This window comes from Erpetoichthys calabaricus, chromosome 1 (genome assembly GCF_900747795.2).
Source record: "Erpetoichthys calabaricus chromosome 1, fErpCal1.3, whole genome shotgun sequence".
In the NCBI taxonomy this organism is placed as follows: domain Eukaryota; kingdom Metazoa; phylum Chordata; class Cladistia; order Polypteriformes; family Polypteridae; genus Erpetoichthys; species Erpetoichthys calabaricus.
This window is the reverse complement of record NC_041394.2, coordinates 331,373,988-331,400,968: the sequence shown is the minus strand read 5'-3', so window position 1 is coordinate 331,400,968 and position 26,981 is coordinate 331,373,988. Positions and strand designations below refer to the sequence as shown.

The following is a 26,981-nucleotide window of genomic DNA, read 5'->3' as shown; positions in this document are numbered from 1 at the left end:
CAAAATATGAAGTAAAAATATATAAAACAAATTAGCCTTTGAAAAGAATCATGGCTGGTGTGAGTGAGTTTCTAAACTCTTGTGGGATTTCACCCAACGGGATGACATGCGGAAGAGCGTCCCGAAACATCTGCAGGCACCCAGCGCTGTAGCAGTTCGCCGTAAAAGCGAATCTGAAAAGATTGCGGTCATGCTATAAGCACCTGCTGTTGATGGGTGAGGCAAGGAACATTATAAATGCGCAGGGCACAGTATTACTTGTCCACTAACTTGGGTATGACCCTGCCTGTCTGCTGTGTCTGTGTATAGGAGAGTGGCAGATCCCAAATAACTGCACAAATAACTGCTTTGTTCCTGTTTCAAGCTGAATAAAGATGGTGTCGTTAAAGTATTGAGACTCAGCTTCGTGTTTTGGGGTGTAAGACGGGGACTCACGTCACAGCACACACGTGGTCACAATGCTGTAGTAAACCATATATGCTCGTACGGATGATGACTATATGAGTGAGGCACGCCGACTGACAATTGCCCACAATCTCGCAGCGAGAGAGAGAAGAACCATCAGCTCAGTTGTGATCACGTGACGCTCGGCAGACAAAACGTATAAGGACTACTCATATTGCAAGACCTCGCTCGTTTATCAAGTCAAAATTTATTTAAAAATTTTAGCTCATCTTGCAAAACACTCGCAAACCAAGTTACTCGCAATCCAAGGTTCCACTGTACATGAAAAATGAGAGCCAACTCCTGCTGAAGCTTAACCATCACTTCACTGAGTGAAGAACAAGCACGTTTTAACCAAACATGCACAGACACAGACAGTCAAGGTAAAGTGAGACTTCTTGTACGTGCACAAGCTGCCTTGTTCTAATGTTATTTTCTATCAGCTGTGCTATTTGGCGGGCAAGTGAATATGCAGTATTATACGGTCAGTGTAAAGCATATCTTGTCACAGTAAGTAGTTTGCACTGTTCAAACACACGTTACCTACTGTAGGTATTGGCTTCAAAAGCTTTGTTGTGAAAAACTGAGATTTGGAACTTTGTGTTATTTGTGCATCTTTATTTTGTAAAGATGTTATTTATTTTTAATCATTTTTTATTTTATTATTTGGAAACAGCAGAATTTGCACATTATTTTATATTTTTGTCTGTCTTATTATAACATTTCTAAAAAAAATAAGTAATTTATTGTGATCAAACAGTTACTCAGTACTTGAGTAATTTTTTGGATGACTACTTTTTACTTCTACTTGAGTAATATTATTTTGAAGTAATGCTACTCTTACTTGAGTACAATTTTTGGCTACTCTACCCACCTCTGCACCTAGGGAACCACTTTTCATTAGTTGACTTATAAAATTTTTTAAAGGCAATTAACTTTCTGCCCCAGATAGATCTGATATTTATCCAGCTTGATGACTTTGGGTCCAGTATTCTAGACACTTTCAAAGATTTTACTTTTTTTCATAACAACAACCTAGTCATTTCTAGCCTGAGAGAAGCAGACTGTGCTTACAGATATGGGCAAATTTGTTGGTACCCTTCCACTGAACAAGAAACAACCCACAATTGTTTCTGAAATAACTTGAAATTAACAAAGGTATTTGGCACCCATCACTGTTTATTCCATATTTAACAAAACTCAAACTTTGCTTTAGAGTTTTGATTCAACAGAATATTTCAAATAATAACACAAAAGAAAATAGCATGAACAAAGATAATGGGACCCTTAACATAATATTTTGTTGTACAACCTTTAGAAGCAATCACTGCAAACAAGTGATTTCTGCAGCTCTCAATGAGACATCTGCATCTGTCAACAAGAAGTTTGGCTGACTCTTACTGAGCAAACTGCTCTAACAGTGTTGGGTTTGAAGGATGCCTTTTCCTTATTGCATATTTCAGTTCTTTCCATAGATGTTTGATAGGATTCAAATCAGGGCTCATAGGTCACTTCAGAATAGTCCAAGGTTTTGTTCTTAGCCATTCTTGAGTGCTTCTGGGTCATTATTCTGTTGGAGGACCCATGATCTGTAACTGACGACGAGCTTTCTGACATTGGGCAGCACATTTCAATTCAGAATGTCTGATAGTCTTCACTATCAGTGATAGTGATAGATTTCACTGTTCCCTGCACAGACCCAAGGCACCTCATGCCAGATACAGCAAAGCAGCCCTAAAACATCACTAAGCCTCTTCCATCTTTCACAGTAGGTATGGTGGTGTTTTCTTTGAAAGCTTAATTTTTTGTCTGTGGACATACAGCTTGTTATATGGTTGCGACACATGGACATTATCCAGTGACCTGAGATGAAGACTGGACTCCTTCAGTACTATGCCTATTCAAAAAATCCTTCGGTACCGCTAGTTTGACTTTGTGTCGAATGAGCGGTTACTCACGGAGTCCCGAATGAGGCACATTACCTGCATTGTGAGGGAGTGTCAGTTAAACCACTACAGCCATGTAGCGCGATTCCTCGAAGGTGATCTGGCTCACAGGATCCTCACTGTTGAGGACCTGAGTGGCTGGGCCAGTGCAAGTGGACGCTCATGTAACACCTGGCTGCAGCAGATAGATGGTCATTTCCAGAAGGTGGGACTGGACCGCTTTTCTACCTGGGAGGTTGCCAGCTAGGATCCAGAGCTGTTTTGTTGTGTGGTGGGTGTGGTAACTCGCTGTATCAGTGAATGCTCCCCAACCTGACCTGACACAGCTGATGTGACTTGTCTCATCTGTCCAAAGGACATTTTCCCAGAAGCATTGTGGCATGTCAATATTCATTTTAGCAAATTCCAGTCTAGTTTCTTTATTTTTCTTTCAGCAGTGGAATCCTCATAGGTCTTCTTTCATTGAGCCCACTGTCACTCAAAAAGCAATGGATGGTGCAATCGGACACTGGTGGACCTTAATGTTGAAGTTCAGCTTGCATCTCTTTGGAAGATGTCCATGGCTATTTGCCTGGCATTCTCTCTTGTTCTGTCCATTATTGATTTTCCTCTTGCGGCTGCATCCAGGGAGATTGGCTACAGTCCCATGGACCTTAAACTTCTTAATATTTACAACTGTTGTCACATGAACATCAAGCTGCTGGGAGATGGTCTACTAACCTTTGTCTTTAACATGCTTGACTGCAATTTTTTTTCTATTGTCCCCAGACAACTCTCTCTCCATTGATTTTCACTGGCCCATATTCAGTGTGGGAAACACGATGATGCCAAACAGCAGAGTAACTGTTGTTCTCCATTTAAAAAGGCTGAACAACTGCACCACAATGAAAAATCATTCTAATCCAATTACAGCATTTATGATCTTTTCTAGGGGTACCAACAATGTGACCGGGCCAAATATCGTTGTAGAATAAGGAATACTTAATCTCTTTTCACACTTGCTTTGCTTTCCTTGATGATGTGTCAAAGGCAGGCAGGGATATAGGAGATAACTTCTTTTCATTTAATCACTTTTAAGGAGGCATACAGCACTTTTTCAATGAGCTGTAAGGGTATCAACAAATTTGTCCATGGTGATGAGATTGATCTAAATTTTAATCCAAGACCTAAGGTTTATTCTTGGAGTGTCTTGTAACTTTTATTTTTAAACCTTTTGGGGAGCCAGTTTTCCTAGCCCACTATGATAATTCCCTATTTACCAGACCTTTCAGCCAGCAGACAATCTGGGATCAGGAATGTGTTTGGAGGCAGCATTACATATTTACTGGCATGCCAACTAGAACTGTCACTTTTCTTTACCTTCTCACAATGGGTCTGTCTGTCGCCAGTGCTAGACTTTTACAGATCTGGAGTCAGACTTTTAAAACAGGTAGGCACAAAAGTGACTCAAAATGTTGTTGTGGATGGCCGGCAGCTCAACCCTGCAAGGACACCCATGAGATGGAAGGATGGGGGATGGCAGCTTTTCCAGGACACTGCCTTCCCCAAAATGCTAGATGGCAGCTCCTTGGGGTGTAGCGGTGCCCAGGATTCCCGCAGGGCATCCTGTGGCTTGGAGTCCGGTTTCTCCGCCCTGTTAGGTGCCGCCAGGGGGAGCTGTGAAAGAACCTGGGGAGCCATACTTCCGGGCTGATCAAAGAATTGAGTTCTCCATCTGACCCGGAAGTGCTAGCAAGTCACTTGAACAGAAGAGGAGAAGCACATCCGGGTCGAGGACTATATAAAGGACTGCTGGAGACCCAGCAAGCAAGCCAGAGTCGGGAGGTGTAGGACAGAGCTTGCTGGGAGAAGTGGAGGAGAGAATAGTGTTTATAATTGTGATTGATTTTAGTATTATTGATTTATTGTCTGTTTGTTTATTGTGGTGGAGGTGCTCTGGACACTCTAACAAAAAGGAAGTAGAAAATTAAACAACTTCTTAGTGTTTTAACCTGTGTCCAGAACATCTGTCTGTTGGGTAAAGAAGTGGCACTGATGTTCACTCTCTTACAATGTGCATATGTGGCTTTCCTCACAAACACTGGGATTTATAAAAGAAAACTTGAATGGGGCACATGCATATATGTATGGCAATTTTAACCTATCCGTATACAACATTTTTACAGAAACTGGGATATAATGACATCCTTGATCAAATAGTGAAATTCAGCCAAACCAGCAAAATGATGACTCTCGTGCATAATAAATCGTATCATCGAGCCGTTGCTGTAACGTGTGTTGACATGACAAATGTTACACCTCAAAAGTGTTAAATATGATGTACGAACTCTACTTTAGTTCCCTTTTATAGGTCAAGAGCTGCATATTTACACTGAAGACTTTTCTGACTTTCCATCAGTTTATATTTACCAGGAACCTGAGCATCAGGTCAGGAATATCTAAGCTAAGCTTCACTACAACCAAAGAGGCGCTATAACCAGTTTCCGTATACTGAGAGAATACATACACAATTTCTTTTTTTTGCTCCAACATAAAAAGGTAATTTGCAGTGGTGTCCAGTTCTTCTACTGTAATCATTCTTTACTGCAGTTATTTTGCAATAAGGGCACCTAGCAAAAATGAAGGTGCCTTTTTTAACCATAAGCAGTTACATTCCATTAATGTACAAGTCACCTGTGATGTCAAAATGAGACTGACAAACAATATGGCTCAGTGGCCTGGGTCAAACTATGTTTTATTTATTTGAGACAAAGTAGCTTTGGCACACACAATGGTGCTGTACGTAATGGATGATTTGTTGGTAAGGTAACTCTTGAATGCATGTGGCAGGGTCTCAATAAGTCAGGTGGGGTCTCAGTTTTGAAAATTTGCGTGGATTCAAACCCGAAAGTATGCGTACACCAAAAAACAAGAAAATGTGTATGTCCCAAAAAAAAAAAAAAAATCTTTATAAAACCCTGCATGCCCGTATTTCTGAAAAATTAACCCTTTATAAAAACACAATCACCTTGTAAATGTGTGTACATAAATGTGCCTTGAACCCTATGCAGCTGCAACATTGAAACAATCACATATAGAATATGCTAATCAACCTCATACAAATGCAGTCACAATGCTGCAGTCATTGATTGGCTGGTAGAGCAGCCTCTTACCGGACACATCAAGTAGTTTGAGATAAACATTCTTGTCTCAAATTAGAGCAACTAACCTTTATTTGGTGGCCTAAATGGGGGTGTCACCAACAAGCACAAATATATTGAATACCAAGATGTTATTGCTGCCATAAATATGGTCAAATCTAGCAGCTGCACCATGTCTGAAATAATAATTTTAAAAAAAGTCCCACCTTAGGCGATGAAGCAGATCACTTGTCTTGAGTATATATGCTCTCCGATTCTGATCTGCAAATGGCCTCTGTAATCCGAGATGCCAATAAATACAGCGTTATGCCAAAGTAGTCCCATCATTTGTCAGTCTGATAACTTGTATGTTACTGGGATGAAACTGCCTATGATTAACAAAAGCAGCTTCTTTCTTGCTAGGTACCCTTATTTCAATATAAGTGCAGTCATTTCCCTGATTATGCTAGGAAAACCATACAGTCATTTCCCTGATTATGCTAGGAAAACCATACAGTGTTGCATACAGTTTTCACTTTCCTGTACACCCACACTATAAGAAAACTGGCCTCCAGCACAGCAGGCAAGATGGAGCTAAAGCTTCGCTTAGATATTCCTGACCCATTCGCATCCACTTTCTGTTGCCAGAAAGCCAACTGATGTTAAAACTTGCATATGAACAGATGTAGCCTGATTTCAGGCAGTCTATCTTTCTAATACTGCAGGCAATGCAGCACATATTCTATAAGAGAATAGCTCATGGGAGCCTAAATTGGTTCATAAGCCAGTCATCATCATAGACAGAATAGGTCCTTTGACCATTCGCATACTTATCAAGTAGTGTCAAATAGGCCATGTTGTGTTAAACTATTAGGCTATAAATACTGTAGGTCTGTAGGGCATGAGCTTTATAGGTGTGATTTCCTCCCCACATACAGAAAGCTATCTTTTTACTTAATGCAGATACTTACAACAAGTGATTGATTTCTAATCCTTAGAAGTGACAACAGGTAGCCATTATAAAAGGACAGAAAACCTAAGTAAGCTGTTCAGTACAAATATGAACCATAGGCCGCTTTAAAAGGCAACCACTATAGTATCTGTACGTCATTCATCACTTTTGAGGTTTAATGTTTGTCACGTCAACACACGTTATAATAATGGCTTAGGGATATGAATAATTAATTACACATGCAAGCTGTTATTTATCTGGTTAGGCTGCATTTCCTTACTTGATCAAGGGTGTTGTCATTTCCCAGTTTATTTGAAATGTTGAGTATGGATGGGTCAGAGTTGCCGTAAAGATACACAAGCTCTCCTGTCAAGTTTTCTTTCATAAATCGCTACAGTTGTACGGAATGTTATGTACAACTATCTCAGGCATCACTTTGTTTTCACACAAGCTTTATAAATCCATCCTCTGGGCATTTTACCTTTGCTTATCCCAGGACAATAGACATTCTGACACGCACCCCAGACAAGGCTCATGTACCTTCTTTAAAAGGAAAAAAAAAAACAAAATGAAGTCCATGTTACCAACAGGTAACCAGCAGGAAAGCAAAACCCAAAAAAAGAGGAGCGTTTTAGAAAGAAAAAAAAAAAGGCATCAGACATCTTAAATATGTAGACTTGTGCTCAGAGACATACAAATGACTTCTTGTCAATGTGTTGTTGTGATCTGTGAGACTTTTGTTTTTTATACACAATTATAGTTAAATAATATACTGTAGTTTATTTAATACATAAATAAATAAATACATACATACATAAATACATCCAGCCACTTTGTGTCTCTGCCGCTCGCGTTGTGAAGGGGAGAGGCTGAACGCACACTAAGGAGATGTGGACGGATCAGCTGCTGGCTTTCTGCTGCTGCTGAGCTGCGTGTTCTGCTTGTTGCACTGTGCGTTGATCATTTAAAAGCCTGTGCAGCAGCTGTCCTTTTCTCACACTGCCTTGTCTCGCGTGATGTTGAAGTGTCTCTCGTGGGACATTAAAGTGTCTTCCGAGAAGATCACGTATCGACCCAAGATTTTTTTATTATACTAGAGAGATATTTTCCTATTTTACTGCTGACCGTGCAGATTATTTTTATCTTGTGTTATTGCAACTTCATTACTTCTGTCAATTTTGTAAAAGAAAGGAAGGATAAGGGCCAGACAGTGCACACACAGCTAAACCAATAATACGTGAATATTGTTAGATTAGGACAGTTTCCGCACCAATGGACTGAATTTGATTGGATGGTGCGGGTAATACGTGCATCCTGACAACACTGAATTTAATCAATTTGATAAAAGGTACTTATTAACAGAGACAGATTTTGAACAGGAGAAGGTAAAAAGAATTATTCAGGTGTTTCTAGTGCAAAGTTAACCGTTTACATTAAATAACTTATTTTCAGCAAATACAATCCATACTTTTAACTACTTTTAAGACATGTATTTAGAGAAATGTAATAAACTAAATAACCCAAAAACTATTGCTTTATGATGGTCTTAATACTTCTCATGAAAGTAGTGAAAAATGCTAAAAGCAGAACAACAGTTTGACTATTAAATTTCTAAAACTCTATGAACCCGTAGCTACCGTTTTCTAAGTGTACAGCAAGAATAGATTTCATTAACTGTGGCTAATAAAGAGGAAGCTTTACTACTTTCACACCAAATTGTTACTTCTGTTTCATGTTTACAGCATAAATTCACTTGCACCGATGGTCACAACCTTCAAGCAGAAAAAGGAAAAATAAAAAGTTGGCATTAATTGCAGGTTAGTCCTTTTCAACAGGATGCCAAGAAAGGAAAGAATAATTAAAAGACCTCCAAAAAGCACCTTAAAGATCTTTATCATTAACTGCAGAACATCCACAGTAAGTCAAGCGACGAGAGGGAGGATAAAGGTTAAGATTTCAAGTTAAATGCAGTTAGTTCATTTTGGAACGTCATCTTTGCAAAGATGAAAGCTGCAACACAAAAATAACAGGAGGCATCTAAACAGCTAAATTAAGGCCATCAATTACCCATTCGAGTGAGGTGCCAATTTACGGCTATCAGTTTCTCAGCCCCTAGCTTCAATAAAACTTAGCTTCATAGAAAAAAAACAACACTGACTGCAGCTTGTGGTCCCGGTACAAATCTATGGAAGTCAAGTTCACATTGTTAGTTCTCCTGTAGCCACTCCAGATTCTTTCATCGCATCCTACGACCATTTATTGTCTTTTTACTCAAACTAGCTCCAGCAACCTTTCACTCACCAATCTGCTTCAAGGGTTAGGGTTGTTTCCTTGACTGTATGGCTTAGTCCAATCCCCACCCAGTTAAATAGTGCAAACAATTACACAGAACACATGAAAAACATCTACTCAGTTAAATAGACCAAGAATTACAAAACCAGGTGAAAATAATTAAAGTAACCAAGTGCTCAACAGAAAGGAAAACCTTGCAACACCACAAAGTTCAAATTATCTTCATCAAACTAAATAAACACACCTTAATCACTAAAAACAACCCCTCTGTACATCATAATAACTGACATGCACTCACTGTGTTTTGAAACTGGACCAAGTAAATCCAGACAGCCATAAGACTGATTTCCACAGTATAGATGAGGAGTGATTACTGGCTGAGCTCAGAGTGTTCCACTTCTCATTTGCCTTATCCAAGAATAATGGACAAACCCTGCTGATAACTTTAAAGTACAATGATGTTGAAGTGGTCTTTCCCTGTTTGAGTATTAAAACTGATGGAACAGTGCCTGTCAAAACAGCCTCAGTCAGGACTCATTTTAAATCCTGAAATTGGTGAAATCAAAACTGCGCAATAGCTTTGTTGAGGAGAGGCTTTCTGACAATCTTCCTCTTTCTATCTACTGACAAAGACCTTATCATAGACCGGGGTGGCCAACTCCGATCCTGGAGAGCCACAGTGGCTATAAGCTTTCATTCTGTTTTCTTAAGTAGTGACTAGCTTTTGCTACTAATTAACTTCATGGCTATTTAAGATTCAGATTCTTTAAATCAGGGCTGAGCAATGTCCGTCTTGTAGGGCAACAGTGGCTTCAGGTTTTTGTTCCAACCAAACTGCTTCACGAGAAATCATTCATTGCTGGTGAAGCACTTATTGCTGAAGTGTGACATTTTTCTGCTTCATTTAGCTGCGTCACTTATTATGATTTTAAACCCTTAATTGCTTAATGTAGTCTTTAAACAGTTGTATTCATTGTTTTAACTGCTCCTTATTAGCAGTAAGATGCAAATGACAAAGGAAGCAGCAGTTCTCCTTCTAGTTTGTCTCCATTTCCACTCGTGTGTATTCATCATTTAATATTTGGTTTAATTAAGTATGCAGAAGGAAAATGAAGAGGAAGTGAAGAACTGAAAATTACTCATCCATTTTAGAAAATCAAATTACTTGGATAATACATGTATCATTACAAAAGAAAAACAATCTATGATTTTTAGAATGAACTAACTTGGTAGAGTTAAAATATTAACAAGTATGGTGGACGGCCAAGACCCATGTCCGGCCAGGATGCCCTTTTGACACTAGATCTGGGGGAGCAGCCATGGGATCCACGCTACGTCCCCCGGAACACTTGGTGGCAGCCCCCCTGGGCTGCATTAGGGCCACTATCCTGGAACACTGGAGCTCATCCCTGTTGGGCTCCGTGGCCACCACCAGGGGGAGTTGCAAGGCTTCATGAGCCCGTGTGGGCGGCAACGCAGCCACACCTGGAAGTGCAGCCTAATTTAGGTTAATTGCCACCTGAAGCACTTCCAGGTGGGCTATAAAGGGAGCCTGCGGCCACTACTCAGGGCGTCAGAGTCGGGAGGCATGGACAAAGCGGCCTGGGAGGAGTGGAGTGATTTTTGCCTTGTTTTTAGGTTTTCTGTTGTGTCTGTGGGTACAAGGAAGGCGTATGCCACAGACGAAGAACAAATAAATATTTTTGTTGATTTTTCACCTGTGCCTCCGGTGCCTGTCTGTGTCGGTTCGCCACCAACCAAGCGCTTCTACCACACAAGCCATGACATTGAAGAAGATCTGTTCTTGGTGAAGATTGCCTTCTAATTAAGCAACTGGGTTGGAACAAAAACCTGCATCCACCGCGGCTCCCCAGGATCAGAGTTGGCCACCCCTGTCATACATAAATCTAAAGTTATTGACATAGTCAAACACACGTTTACGAGTAGAATTTTGTTTTAAATCAAGAAACTGCTTAAACAATGAACATAAAACAAAAAGAAATGTTATTTCCTTTGCATACTATTCTGTAGGGTATGTAACAATTTGCTTTACATTTTGTAAGCTTATATATTTATTATTATACAGTTTTTATTTCTTTTTAGTTAGAGACCAGCTTTTTAGATTAAAAAAAGTTACCTTTTGATGCCTTGAAAAGTAAGAATAAACTGTTTAGTATGAACATTTTTGCGGTAGCTCAATAATATTCATTCCAAAGAATGGCTACTATAAAAACCAGAATTACCAGATACACAGACAATTACATTATTGTCCAAGAAATTGTTTTAGTATAGACTTTATATTTCCAAAATGTGCCCAAGGGTTTTGCTCTTGCTCCTCCCTAAGTCTCTGTACACAGCTGCTATCCCAAGTTAGCCCACAACATGTCCTGCACCTATACCCCTTCACACAAACATGCTGTTCCCTTTAGTTTAAAAACCCCTAACCTCACATCTTTAAAAGCTTTACAAGCCTGCAGAGCATGCCTAGAAACAGTTGGTTTCAGTTGGCCAATACAAGATAGCCTCAAAGTAGACCAACGAGTTGCAGGATCCATCCTAGCTTGCTTCACAGAAATTTGCACTATGAACTGACTTGCTGCCTCAAGTTTGGAGTTTTACGTCTTATTCTGCAATGGGTTTTGTAAATTAACAATCAATCTTAAAACAGAGATTTCAGTGTTCTTAGTATTATGATGATCCATTTAGAAAAGGAGGGTCTGAATATTGCCAACATGGGCGAGTTGTTTGCCACATTCAGAAAGGTAATATGGCTTCATTCGATATTTAATTTCTCCAGAACGGTTTGTTGTGTGTAAACCCAAGACAGCAGTGCACCTCACTCATTAACCAAACATCATTTAAAAATTGCCTTGTTTTGAAACATAAGGCATTTCTTTCTAATCACATGACATACATTATAGTAAGAAAAAGTGCATCATTTCAAAGATATAATTAGTGGTTCAATTGAAACTAATTCCAAAGCAATGTGTGTTAGTATAATAACTAAAATTTGACTAAAGCACATATTTGAATGGCACTGGAGTAAAAGTGGTCTCCATTTGCGACTAATTTCTACACTTGCAGTCAGTTAAATTTAAAGGCTAATTCTGCTTTAACACATAGGCATAAGCAATAGTAAATTCTGATCAAGGCAACTTGAAAACACGAGAACAAAGACTGTTTGTTTAATATGATCTCTGAAATTATAATCTTAAATTGACAAGTCTGATTTTTTGAAAAGTAGCCTTAAAATTAAGACAAATCTAAAAAGGAAGGAAATTGAAGCATCAGGTGTGTAATATATCACATTTGAATGAATTTGACTTCACAAGTGTTATTAACTACTTAATATCTTCTCTATATACAGAGGTAAACATAAATTTCACAACAGGACATTACAAACCTGACAAAGTGATTTTTCAACCAAATGTAGCATGAAAAGCATATGTGTAAATGTGAAAAGCTTGTGTAAAATTAAACCTCTTGAATTCTGAATTGTCTTGGTATTCAGTAATTCATGTGACAATAATATAACAATATTTGAATTTTTATTTTGGGAATCGATTTTAAGCAGTATGTAAGAGTGACGTTCAAAAAGCTTCCGCACTTTTTAAACTCTATTTAATAAGAATTTCCAATACAAATTACATCATTTTTCTAGATAGTCACCTTCATTTGTAATGCAATTTTCCCAGCGAAGTACCAACTTTTTAATGCCCAGTTACTACTCCTCCCGCCTTCACCATTTCCATCGGAAATATAAAAGTGCAGAAACGTTTTGAATGTCCCTCATAGTTTCACTTACTGGAGAGAAAATGTTTGTGAAATTCAGTATGTGCACATGGTAAGATGAACAACATAATTCATGATGATCATACAGTTCTTCATAAACCGAAGATCAGTACAGTCCTCTCCCAAACCACTCTATCGCAAGTGAAATTCAAGTCCAGTGTTTTTTTGTTTTTTTTTTGCCTCTCCATTCTCAGAAATTAGTAGTCTCCTGGGACTGAAAATTCTTCATCCAAGGTTAAGGTTTGATTTCCTGGCATCAATTTTTCTCTTAGATGGACTGTGTTTTCCCCATTACTAGCAGCACGTTATTTTTTCATTATTTTGTTTAGGATGTGTGCTCAGCGTCTATCGAGTGGTGGTCTAGTGAGTGCAGTAATCTGTTTCTTGTAGAGCTCTCAGACTGGCAACTTCATTGCCCTCATTCACCAGAACCCCACAACCAAGTAAGTTAATTTCTCTAACTTTCTTATCCATTTCTCCATTTTTTTTTCTGTTGATGCATTGAACTATCTTGTACAGCTATGATTAGGAAACCTCTTTTGATCATTTGTCTGTAGTAAGCAATCTTTACCTTATCTGCATGGGCTTAGAGCAGGAAATCAGCATATTTACCACAATATTTGTATCCTTGCAAGTTGTTTTTTTTTTCTGTCTTTTTAGTGGTCCATTTTCTTCATTCCTAGTACTAGGGTGTTGTACCGTGTTAGCCATTATGAATGTAGAGAAAAGCCAAGCAAAATGACACCTTTTATTGGCTAACTAAAAAGATTACAATATGCAAGCCTTCATTCCTAGCAAACTCTACTGCCTCTATCTGTGCACAAGATTTGGAAGTTTTACAAAACATCTGACCAAACTTCATAATAGAGGTGGATTTGTGTCTTTCTAGTGTTCATTTTTTTGTGTTTGAAAGCTGCTTCTTCCAGAGCATCGTTTCCAACAGTCATCTCAGCAATATGCTTTACTGTATATTGTAGTTAATTTCTCCAAATTTTTGTGGTGTGCTTACAAGACAGGAGTGAAAGTTACTCTTTAGTCATAATGTTTCTGTAGTACTACTGTACCTCAGCACCTTAAATTTGCAGCGAGGGATCGGTGTAACACCTGCACTGAAGACTGCTACTAATTGTGCATTTTTGTCCACAGAATAGGAAAACTGCTTGGGGATATTTTTCCCCAGTTATTTTCTACCTTTCCAAACAGGAGTAATGTTCTATTGCTCATGCTGTTACTCCCATACAATTTGCAGAAAGGGCTCAATGTAGTACTTCTGTGGTCTGTAATAGTGCTTCCTGCTGTAGTTTGTATGTGGTAATAATTAGTAGGGCATCCAGATGAACCTTAAAACATTTTTTTTTGTTTGTTTTTGGAAAAGACCTGTTGTGCAACACTGGCACAATTTCAACTGTTTTATTCCACATCTGATGCATATTGGGGTTAATTTCTCAACAATGGTTTAGTTTGCATACTTTTAATACAGCAGTGAACTTCACTCTTGAGTCATGAAGTGGTTTTTTGAAGTGATGTTTTGCTTCTCTCCAGTGTGAACTCTTCTGTGCCTCTGAAGATGACTACTAGTGATGAATTGCTTGCCACAGTCATCACAGCAGTATGGTTTCTCTCCTGTGTGAATTCTTTTGTGTACCTGTAGATTTCCATTGGTGCTGAATCGTTTGCCACAATCTGAACAGCAATACGGGTTCTCACCATTGTGCCTTTTTTCATGCATATGAAGACGGCTATTTCTGGCAAATCGTTTTCCACACTGAGAACAGCAATACGGCTTCTCCCCAGTATGATTTCTTGTGTGGATCTTGAGATTACTACTGCTACAAAATTGTTTCCCACATTCAGAACACTGATGTGGCTTCTCCTTCGTATGGATTCTTGTATGGGTTTTAAGATTGCTGTTGGTGGTGAATCGCTTGCCACATTCAGAACAACAATATGGACTCTCACCATTGTGGTTTCTTTGATGAATTTGAAGACTGCTATTCCTGGTGAATCGTTTACCACATTCAGAACAACAATACGGCTTTTCACCAGTGTGAATTCTTAAATGGTGCTGAAGATGGCCTTTTTGCAAATATTGTTTGCCACACTCAGGACAACAATATGGCTTCTCTCCAGTATGAATCCTTCTGTGGATCTGAAGATTGGTGCTGCTGGAGAATTGCTTTCCACATTCAGAACAGCAATATGGCTTCTCTCCACTGTGAATTCTTTTGTGAGTCTGCAGATGGCTATTCACTGAAAATTGTTTTCCACATTCAGAACAGCAGTACGGTTTCTCGCCAGTGTGAATTCTTATGTGGGTCTGAAGATGGCAATTCTTGAAGAATTGTTTTCCACAAACAGAACAGCAATATGACTCCCGACTTTTACAACTCTTCTGATCATCTTTACATTCATCTCTGCATTTAATAGTTTCCCTCAAATATTCACAGACATGCAAATCTTCTCCATTTGAATTTTGCACCTGTTCTTTAATGTTTGTTGTATCAGACCTTATTAGTTTTACAATGGGGGTAGAGTTATCCTGTAATGTGTCTATAATTAAAATTTCTGATCCAGACTTCAGTATCTTCATATTTCCATCATGCACTATCTGCTGTGGTTTGCGCTGAAGAGAGTTCTGAATAACTGACGATGGTGAGGCAAAGCCACTCCCCTGTAAATCTGCAGAAATACATGCAAATGCAGAATTTTATGTAAATACAAGTTTAGATGGTGAGCAGATAAGTCAATCAGTTAGTGTACAACAGTTTATGCCTATCAAAATAATCCCAAAAAGGAAGAATCCTCCAACCACAGTACTTGCAATTGTGTGAACTGTAATTCAATACGTGCACCAACATTTCAATACTGGTGTTCTGAAATCAATGTAAAAGGTGCCTCATTTACGGTCAAGTAACATGTTGCATCAGTCTTTCCATTATTACATGAAAAACCACCATTTATTCTTTCATTTGCATTCATTGTCAGTCCACATTGCCTGAAAGCTTTGTGAGTGAGCTGCCATTCACCACAGCTCTTTTCACTAACAGACACATTGACTGTCCACTATGTGTCACTTCACATATTCTCTGTTTCCCACATCAAATCCATGTTGACTAAAGACTTTATAAGTTGATACAGTGTGTTTAAAAACACTGCAATGCCATTTCGGGCAAGTCCATAGCTGTTTTTTACCCAACTGAAATAACTAGAACACTGACAATTTTCAGATTTTAATTTTTTCTTCGTTACGTGTCTAATGAATAAGCAAATGCTATCAAGTACATGCCAGAAGCGAGGAAGACGGTGATTAAAACTTGAGTTCCAACAATCAATGGCATTGCTACTGACAGTCTTTTGTGTAAGAAAAGAAAGAAAAATGTAATCAATTATGTTATCTGTTACAACAGCAGTGACATCTGCAGTGCAGCAATTTGGAAAAGTCAAGGAAGGACAGTAGAGTGACTTAAGATTTAAAACAGTATTTTTTTTTTTTTTTTTTTGTGCCTGTACAGTAGCAAAGGTAGCCGAGTATTTGAAAAGGCACTTGTGTTTAAACTTTTAGTGTGGGTGAGGAGTAGAAAACCAAAAGTGGCTATAGAAGCCAACAAGATAGTAAGTAATAACCAGCATTTTAGAAGAAAACAAGGTGTAAAAAGAGTAACTGGAGAGAGCAGTATGTAGCGCTTATACTGCTAAGGGTTAGTAATAGTAGAGAGTGAGAGTATAAGGAAGAAAGTAATTTATTTTAATAATAGCATAGATGATAAGTCGGACTTTAATATACAGAAAGTAAAAGAGGGGCTTCACATTAGGAAAGTGGTCATCTAGTGAGAGACCAGGGAACAGAGCAAGCAGAGGTAGAAACCAGCAAATGAATAAGAAAATAACCAGCATTGTACTGGTGGCGAGTATTCAGAAAGCAAGTGTTTTTAGCAAAAAGGAATTGGGGTATAAAATGCACTACAAAGATTCACATCAGAGAAAGATATTGGTAGCTAGAGGGCAAGGGCATAAGTGCTCATTAATAGAAAGGGATGCTATTTATGTACAAGCAGTGTAGGCAGGGACACAGAGCTTGAAAATAAAGAAGCAACATGAGAGGCATACAGTTAAGAAAACAATCAGCTAAAGAAGTAAAGAAGGGAAATGTAAAGTTTAGTAACTCCAAAGAAAGATGCACAGTAGGCAGTTGAAGTGTGAGAGTATTACAGGGGCTAGCAGGTTAATGTTAATTTTAATTAGAACAGGTCAAGCATGTTGTTAATCCTAACCAAATTTTAAAAATGAGGCCAAAAAATTCCAAGTACTTTTTGTGTTTGGAGTTTTTGGAGAGTGGCTTGGACAAGTCTGCTCTCCTTGAAGGCTATGCCTGCAGAAGATGACAGCTAATCAAGCACATCAAGCTCAGGGTCCCTGAACTGGAGGAGCAGATGCCTGGCCTAAGTTGTAATAGACAATTAGCAGACCTGGCATAGGTGTTCAATGTGGAAAGCACCCCTAATGTGGCACAGGAGGTAACTCCAGACCAAAGAAGTAAAGACAGGTGGGACACAGTTGGACGCATAGGTGCTAGGTAAAGGTGCACTGTGTCCCAGAATTGGAAATGTAAAGCCAAAGGAGGTTATGTTTAAGCTTTGTAATGTCCTGGCAAGTCCTCATCAGAAGTACTGCATGAAGTTTTAGGAATAAACTTGCCTTTTGGTCTTGGGTCTTACTCACCATTGTCATCCAGTCCTTTAACCATCCACAAGAGGTAAGGAAAATCTATATACTGCAGTATTATATTTTTTGTTACTAACTATATAATTTTTTTTTAAGTTTTATAAGATTGACAAAATACTTCATTTGTTTTACTCCGTTTTATCTCAACAAAATGTACAATGTACACCTGTCTCAAGGTGGGTGGGGGAATGGCTAGTTAATAAGAAAACTATAAATGCAAGTCTATATGCAAGATTTTAAATTTAAAAAGGGGGCAACATAGAGGGTAGAATGACCTTCTGAGTGGAGTGCATTTCTGACTAACCTGTATTGCCTCTTCAATCACTTAACATCCTCATTTCAGAAGAGAGAAATGACTTGTTGAATTAAAAAAATGCAAATATTGTTCAGCAATTCTAAAAATCTTAATTTCCAGCACAAATTTTATAAATAACAATCTTGCATTTATAAGTTTGATTAAAGATCAAAAGGGTATTTTTCAGTTAATGTTATACAATATCGGCTCCAAGCCTAACATTTTTATTTTAGAACCTACCTTCTCTAGAATGACTAGAACATGATGCTTCCTCAATCTTTATGTCCGGCTCCAAAGATTCGGACTTCAGATGAACAGATTGATACTCTAGGGTATGGTGACTGCTTGATGTAAAGCCTATTTGAGGCACCTCTTCACCTGGACACACATACTGAAAGAAAGGCTCTGATTTGATGACTTCTTCCTTTATGCTGCTTACAATTTCATTTTCCAGCATGTCTGAGCTAATCGATCTTGGCTCGGATTCTTCTTTAATGCTTACTGACACCCACTCACTATTCTCCTCCTCCTCCTTAATTCCATGACTCTCCAGGTGAATGGATTCCCATTCACAATCTTCTTTCTTAATGTCCACACTTCTTTGATCTGTGGTAACAGCGAAAATGAGGTCCCTGTGTAGCAAGAGATTTTCCTTTTTCTCATCATTTCTGTGTTCTTTAAAAGTCACCTCATCACATTTATGGCTCATCTCTGCAGTCTCCTTGACAGCTGGGCACATCTGCTCCATTTGTTCATGTGTTAAGCCAGCCTCCTTTTACCAACCTGTAAGCAGAACACAACAGAATAAACTCAAAACTGAATTAAAAAAAGCACAGAACACACTTTAGTTAATGCCTTCAGCCATTCTTCGTAGCAGTTGCTCTTTCTGGAGTTTTCCTAGTCACTCTGCATAATATGGAGAACCAAACTGCACACACATTTCCAGATGCTACCTTTTTCAAAACCTCTTGTTGGTTTGTACTTCCCACAGCATGGTTGCTATGCAAGCTAACATTTCAGCTACATCTGAACACTGTATAGATTCTACCTAACAAGGTGAAAGCTTTAAAAGCCTTAAACCCATCATTGTGTAACTAGATTTTAAAACTTCTGGAATTTCAAAAGGTAAGACTTCACATTTAAATTTATCTGAACAGTACCAATCAAAATCAGAATTTTGTCCATATCCATCTGAAGAGATTTTAACAGATACCCTGGAGGCTGTAATCTTCCCTATTCAGTGTCATCTAAAGTTTAAACAATTGCTAAATATATTTGTTCTTAAAACATCCAAGCATCACCCAAACCCCCCGATAACGGTGGGACATACATTGCCTTTAATAACTACCATACCATATTATTCTTAGACCTGTTGAATGTAGTTCATGGGCCTGGACTAGAAACTATCCTGGCAGTACTGGTCACAAGGAAGGAAACAGGCCTTAACAGAGAACCAGTCCACCACAGTGCCCACTTGCACACAGCAGATTAAGAATTGTCACTTCACACACTAATTTATTTGTCTGGAGAAAGAAATGAAAGAAACCACTGAAAGAACTTTTAGAAATGACTTTTGTATCAATAACAACATGAAGTTCTGTAGTTAATACTGGAGTTATTTCACTTGGAGTTGTTTTTAAAGTGACTTTTTCTTTCATATTCAGTTATTCATCCAATTTACTGACACTATTTACTGTATGAGAGTCTGTGGAAAAACACTGAAGGTCTGGCCTCTATTTATTCATACCCAAATCTCCTCACTAAGAGGCTCATCTTCTACATGAAGCACTTCATAATTAAATTTTCCTGAATGATAAAGGAATAAACACAAAGATAATTTTTTAAATCTGTTACTCTCACCACGTTGTTTGGAACGGTGAACAAGGAAAACTTTTAATCTTGTGTTGTCATGAAGAATAAAAAAGTACTGCAAAAGTAATATCTTGAGGACCAAGGAATGAGGGGGAGATGGGACTTAAATTTAAAAGCTTGACCCTGAGTGAACAAAATTCACTGTTGTGCACAATGATATAATGGGTATGTGACCAAAGCTGAACAACAGCAAATTATATATTTCGGTAGTGGTTTATTTGATGATATTTTAGCCAAAATACATGTCTTAGGGGTGTTAGGGGCATATGACTGAATATGTGACATATAATTATGCAACTGGAGTAATCTGAGATTTCCTAAATGGCTGTTTTGATATTGTTTACTCTTTCTCAATGTAGGACCCCCACTGAAGTCCACTGTATCAGGAATATTGTTATCTCCATCCTTAATGAAAACATGAGATTATAAGTTTTTCTCGGCCACCACTTCAAATCACATAGGATAAATATTAAAAAAATATTTTTGGGTGGAGTATTCTTTTAATGGGACAATCCTACCCCCACACCCCCAAAAAGGTCATTTACTTCCATATAAAATATCACAACAAAAAGCAGCAGCATCCCATGGCTATTCCAGGCTTAGTTAACCTCTGAGTCACACAACAGGACAACCATTACAGACATGAATGCATACCTGAAACCTCTGCAGATTCTGTGCCACCTGTAAGCATGATCTAACAAAAAAGCAGAAATGTCCAAATGCAATGTGACAAGTGTACTTAGAAGAAAATGTGTACAGCAGGCAGTCACCAGATCAAAAAGACCCCATGAACTTTCTGCCAATCCATAATGCATGCACATATTCATGTACTTATGCAAACAAAAATTCAGACTCGCCTCTCATAAAACTCTAATTAAAGTGATACCAGGAGTCCGAATGAAAACACTGTCAAAAGAGAGGATTTGTTCTGGCATCATAAGCTGGCACTCTAGTTGTACAGTCCTCAAATGAACACACAGGCAGTGTGGATGAAGACTTTCGTAATAGCGATAAAGACAGAATTCATACAAGAGAGCTCCTAGTCCAGCTGTTTAAAATATGGCGAATTAGCTGTATGCTATTAGTCAAATCAGTCAAGACCTGAAATGTTAATATAACATTCACAGACTCCCTCAATTCAATTTGGTGAGGGGTAGAACCCAAGGTTAGGTTAGGAGCAGGCGCTGATACAGCACATTGGGACATGTGGCTAAACAGTCACTTTTAAGACAAATTCTAGAGGGCAGCATTAAAAATATCTTTAATCCATACTAGGGGGCTCTGCCTCCTGCTCGCTTAGCTCGCTAACCCCTGTGCGAGCCCTACGCACTAGTCATTTCCCGGATCTGCCGCTTACAATGAATCTTGCTGCGCTTTTGGATAAACACGAATATCAACTCTGTCTTTGATATCTCCGTCTTTCGAAACTATTATTGCTGACAATTCGTCACATGTTGGTTTATTATACATGCAAGCGTAATCTTTCGGATTCATATAGAAATCCAAGAAAACTTTTGTCCGTGTTTTGCAGATGCATTTTGTGTAAAGTGCGATAGATACCTTTAGACATGGATTTGTATCCATTATTGGCTGTAGAATTTCTAATGTGTCCAATTGTTTAACTCTTTCGATTCTATGTTGTATTGCTTCTCAGTGATCATAAATATAAACCTGACCAAATTGTGATTTCTTTGAAATTAAACTTGTAGTACCTCTGTCATATCACTTTCGTCCATATATTTGATCACTTTTCACTGTTCTGTTATTTCACCGAGTAATAATTTCTGTTTGTTAGCGCTAATGCGATTAGTTTTTTGAAACTTTCGAATTTTAGTACTTTCGTAATCTCTAACCTGTTCTGTATGTGTATCACGCCAACGTTTTTGAACCTCTTTATGGCATTCTACTTTGTTTTCTACTCTTTGTCTTTTATTCTTCTACTGTTTGTCTTTATTTCCACTCTCTCTTGAACCTGTTAGGCTTTCAATTCATCTCTTGGCACAAAGTCTCGTCTCGCGGGACGTGAAATTATCTCTCTGAAAACGTCTCGATTTTTTTTATGTAATAGAGAGATTTAAAAATATGGTTTTCAAACAGTGCAGTCGACTAATGCAGACCCTTAAATGCAGATGCCACCAGACCCAGTACTCCGGATCCAAGTTGACACAACAATTCTGAATAAATAGTGATACAACTTTTTTCTTTTTTTTTTTTTCCCCAGTATTAAATGAATGCCATTACAATACTCGTCTGTACCTGGAGGGAGCCAAATAACGTTGTAAGCCACAAAAACACTTGGAGAAAAGCTTGAGTAAAAACTACAGGGCTGACAGCAGTGATGATACAGCACCATTTCAAGTGAAGTTTAAAAAACAAAAATAGCAGAAAGCTATTTGGAATTCAAGGCTGGAGAACTTCAATGCGCGATTGAAGGAATTGTGCTTATTATTAATACATTAAAAAAATAAACACATACAGACGTTTGTTATTGCCACATTTATCTCATTGTGGAGTTAGTTCAGAAATCGATTTCTGCATCCTTTAAGGGCACAATGAAGTAAGGAGTTCTAAACATTTAACTTGCAGTATCACAAATTCATACAAGGAGATGAAATTACGACAAGATTAATTCCTTTTTAAAACAGAGGCTTACACTATCCCAATAATGAAACTGCGTCTTTGCATTTATTCCCTAATTGTAATCTACAAATGGCCTTCCAGGTATCCATTCATTTTCTAACCGGCATATACAGTTCGGTGTTGTGAGGGGAACCTCATTCGCATCCATAATTATGCATCTTAAGACTGCGTGATGTGGGAGGAAACTGGACACTGATAGTGCTAACAACAAGTAAAAAAAAAATGAGCAAGTTTCAGTTAAAGTGGGCTTGTCTACACCAGCAATTAAATGAGCTGCTCCATTTGCTAACACCAAAATCACTGGCGTAGCTAGCTTGGTGAAGGCCCCTGTGCAGCGCCCTCAGGTGGGCCCTCCCGTCTAGCATAACTTAGTCATTTATTTGCAACTAAATCCTAGGGGCTGGCTGGGCATTGGCATCACACTGGTGACAAAGAAACCGGAAATTTGTAATAACTTTTTAAATCGCTTTATTATTACACCAGCTGTAATTTAGCAAAAATAAAATAAATTGTGAGAATGGCATGTGGGAGGTGTGGGTAGTAGTACTAGTACATAAATATGTAAAATGTGAACCCGCTTACTTTTCCAAGACTACTTTGTGAAAGAAGATGATTAAAATGTAACATAAGCTAGAAAGTAGAAACTGTTCTGTGCTATAAAATGAAACCATTTCAATTTGTAACAAATTAAAACAACAACACTGGCTAATAGGATACTACTACACAATCGACCTGTTTTACACAGGTTCTGAGAAAATGGACATCATAAAGTGGTCACGCTCACAAATCCTCACAGTAGTGACACTAATGCACAGTAAGCCACACAAAATGGATTACAGATATGCTAAACTGTTAAAGCTTACAGAAATGGAACTGATTGGCAAGTCACAAATCATATTACTTAAAATATCACTTCTTCTTCTTTCGGGTGCTCCCATTAGGGGTTGCCACAGCGGGTTCACACAGCAGTCACTGGTATAGTCAGCAGTAACATTTAAGCCATGCAATCGTCATCAGCCATCGAGGTCAGAGTTGATGGTAACAAGGCACTGAATGTTGAAGCCACTGCATCGAGACTGTGAAACCCCCGTTTTAGTTATTAAGAATAAAAAAAAAAAAATCTATACAGTCCCAAGTGGGCCCTTGTACTTTGCACAATCTGCACAATCCATTGTTACACCACTGACCAAAATAAAATGAATTTATTGTTTCAAACCTTCATAACGTTCCTACTTTGAAAACTAAAAAAACATTGATGAATCCCATCAGCTTTTAAAGACAGGTGTATAATTTTATAAGTTTCAGCAAGGACACTGATGTAAATAAATGCCAAACCCGATTCTAGCATTAATCACACACCAGAGGCCTCATGTATAAATGGTGCGTACCACACAGAAATGTTGTGTACGAACGTTTCCACACTCAAATCGCGATGTATAAAACCTAAACTTGGCGTAAAGCCACGTACATTTCCACGGTACCTCATACCCTGGCGTACGCAATTTCTCCGCTCGGTTTTGCAGACTGGCAGCACCCAGCGTCAAAGCAGTGCTACTGTTCCTGTGTGGTCACCCTTTCTTTCTTAGATCCACATTCCTGACGTGGCTTTATAAATACACAAACTAACTGCATATTGTTTATTAGTATAAATCTGATTGTAATTAACCTGCAGCAATATAATGGTCCAGGGAATAGCCATAGTATTCCAAATACCATAACTGCTTTAGCGTTGTTACTCTCACTGCATCTTCTTTCAGCTGCTCCCGTTAAGGGTTGCCACAGCAGATCATCTTTTTCCATATTACTCTCACTGCACCACTTGGAGTATTTATATCACTGTATCTGAGTGGGGAATCACAGCAGCAGCTGATTGGAAAGAGAATTATCGGTATACAGCATGAAGCAGATGCTGCCTCAGCCATGGCAAAATGCTTCAGAGACTTTCCTGTACGGACTTTGCGGTTTCATCCCAAGAACTCTAAACGCACATCAGTCCATCAAGTGCTCCTTGTAGAACTGTTTGTACTTATAAGTACAATCACCTCACTGTAAACTTGCACTACAGTTATAATATTGCACAACCTGCGCCACTTTATAAAGCGCGTATTTACATATGATGACGATATCATTTTTAAGATGAAATGCAGCAAAATATGTTGATTATATTATACAGATAAAACTTTAACTTCATTTAAATAATCTATATTGTTAATAATTAAACATGTGAGGACACGGTGCCGCAGCGCTAGCTAGTTCAGGGATTGTTCCTGCATTGCGTTGTATTCTTGCTGGTGCTGACGCAACACTGGAAGGATAGACGGATAGAATAATTAAACATGTACTACGAAGATATTTCAATGTTCCTTAAAAGTTTTGAAGAATCGGCGTTCTAAGCTTACAGATGGCTTAACGTCTATTACAGAGCTGATTGTGTGGCAACTGGGTATTTGGAGAAAGAAAAGGAAGGGCAGGAATTGGAGGTTAGTACGTTTGAAAGAGACAGTACTTCTGTAATAAATTATTTCATCGAAGGTCGCGCATGACGCAGCAAGCCTCTTGCGTGAGACACGACCATTCACTGCGCCACCGTGTTCCCATGTTTAAGAACATGCTTTCATTCCTATCATCATGAAAAAGATATCACGTATACATCTCAGTATTTTAATTATTCAGAGAGCTGTAATATCACAAATGTAATGGATTATGTGTCCTGTCGGAGAAAGAGAAAGCCTGTTTAAGAAGCAGGTAGTGATTCACACACACAGAGCACAAAGAAGATCAAATACAGAACAAAGCATTTAACGTGCTACTTTAGTTACAATGGGATTTGAGAAACTAGTAAATTAAACGATTTTAAGATGAAGTGTATGATGTTCTACTTTAATGGCAAAATAAACTACGTGATTAAAGTGGAAATTTCGTGATTAAAGTTGACATTTCGTGCTTTTTTTCCCACTGTGTGCCTATTTTTTTTGTCTGTACCCTAATAAGCTTTCATATGACACTCAGACGGTGGGCTACGACTCGCCTTTTCACGCCGACTTTGATATGTGACTTCTTTTTTATTTCGGGCACTGTGCGACTTTGTGAACTTGAGCTTTTGAGTTTCTCCGACACGCTATGTCACTCGATCAACTTGCTTTTGTTGATTATACCACTGTTTAAACCAAAAAATAGTACGTTTTTCCTTTGCCTCCACTTGGTATTCGCTGAAATTCTTATATTTTCCCCCATGCTTTTCCCATTGTCTTTTCACAGAAGGCTATTTATATTGATTTGCATATTCAAAGAGGCGTAATTCTGGGAGGAATTGGGGCGGGACTGAAGGCGCGTGCACGTGCGTTACTTTTCACGCTGATCGGGATTTATGTAGTGGAAGAACGTGAAAGTTTGCGTAAGCACAGATTCTTGCATCTGGATTTTTCTGTGCGTACGCACATTCCCGCTTTTGTGCTTACACCATGTTATAGTGTGAGTTCTATGCACGGCGTTATACATGAGGCCCCAGGGGAGAGGCAGGGTGCTACAAATTTCAAGTTCAATCTCTCCACCAGCAGGTGAATGTAGCGTTAGTTAAATTTGTGAGTCCAAAACTAAACAAGTAAAACTTAGTTATAAAACTCACTGTCCCACTCTTCAAAAACGGAATACCTTTGGAATATGCTGTAGCTCCAGTAGAATTCTTAAAAAGTGTAACTTTTTAGCATTACAAAATTGAGCCCTGGTACTTTGGAACTGGAAGCTCTTCACACATAAACACGGATGACACAATTCATTCATTAAACAATGCTTTAGTAAATGAATTTAATTCCCTATACACTTCAGGCCTACACCATATATTTATTTTTAAACATTTCTCATTTATATTAATTTTTAAACATTTCTTATTTATATCACTAATACATACGTCGCCATAGTATTAACGATTACAAAGTGGGCATCTTTCGCTCCAGTACCAAAACCCAGTCATCATCTCCATGATTTGAATTAAACGTGTAACAAATTGTGTTCATCAAATCCGCCGTTAACATGAAAATCTGTTCAGTTGAGATGACCAGGACTCGACACGTCGTTTTATTAATCTTGTATTTTCATGAGGAGACCCTCTTGTTTGCGATGCCAAAAAGACACTTGATTGACTGTGGAGGCGGGGAATGAAAATTAATGCACAACGGCGGCTGTCGGGATCCTTTAAAATATAATTGACACTTGACATAACCTTTAGGGACAAAGTAGCCCATGGGGTTACTTGGTTTACACTTGCTCAGTGCATATTAAAAAAAATCGGGGTCAGCCTTTACGTGCCGCTGGATTATTCTCAAGTAATTCCAATTTAAAGCTACACACGACGTTTCCCTTCACTGAGGTGCGGAAAACAGTGAACAGCTAAGCCGCGGCCATCTGAGCACGAAAGACAAAGAAAATTAGAAATCAATAAACATGTTCGGTTTAGAACTCCGCAGCTAGTGAAGCATTCAGAAAATATTGAAAACATTGGAATTAATTATTGGTGTGGGGGACTACATCTAAAAGTAAATACGACAGTTTGCTATTTTAAGTGAGTTGTGGATATAATCGGCAAGAACCTGTCAACCTAAAGGGCCACCCCTTTGAGACTTCAGCAGAGCCTGCAAGATACAATAAACACAAGAAGAAACCTTAGCGTTGTTGCTCGGTAACTACAAACCGTGTGCCAGATTTCAGCGAATTCCGGTGCCGCTGTTGTGTCATTTCCGTTCTTCACATTCTATGGGAGGGCTGGGGGGGTATATACCTTTACTTTCCGCAGATCAGCTTCTCCTCACGAGCCTCCCGAACGCCCTCAGTCTGAGAGAGTTGAACGGTCGCGCCGTAAGGACACGCGCCACCATCACACATCTGTTTCAGTCGCACTGGCTAACGTCATC

At 38.6% G+C, this 26,981-nt stretch overlaps 1 protein-coding gene across 1 annotated transcript; it reads right to left on the bottom strand.

Moving 5' to 3' along the window:
- Nucleotides 1-13,135: 13,135 nt before the first annotated feature.
- On the bottom strand, nt 13,136-26,981 carry LOC114666276 (zinc finger protein ZFP2-like). The gene is made up of 5 exons (XM_051925721.1): nt 26,849-26,981; nt 20,089-20,115; nt 17,803-18,345; nt 13,318-15,224; nt 13,136-13,193 (listed from the first exon to the last, which is right to left on the bottom strand). The coding sequence occupies exons 3-4, from the start codon at nt 18,308-18,310 to the stop codon at nt 14,035-14,037; spliced, it is 1,698 nt and encodes a 565-aa protein (XP_051781681.1). The 5' UTR covers nt 18,311-18,345; nt 20,089-20,115; nt 26,849-26,981; the 3' UTR covers nt 13,136-13,193; nt 13,318-14,034.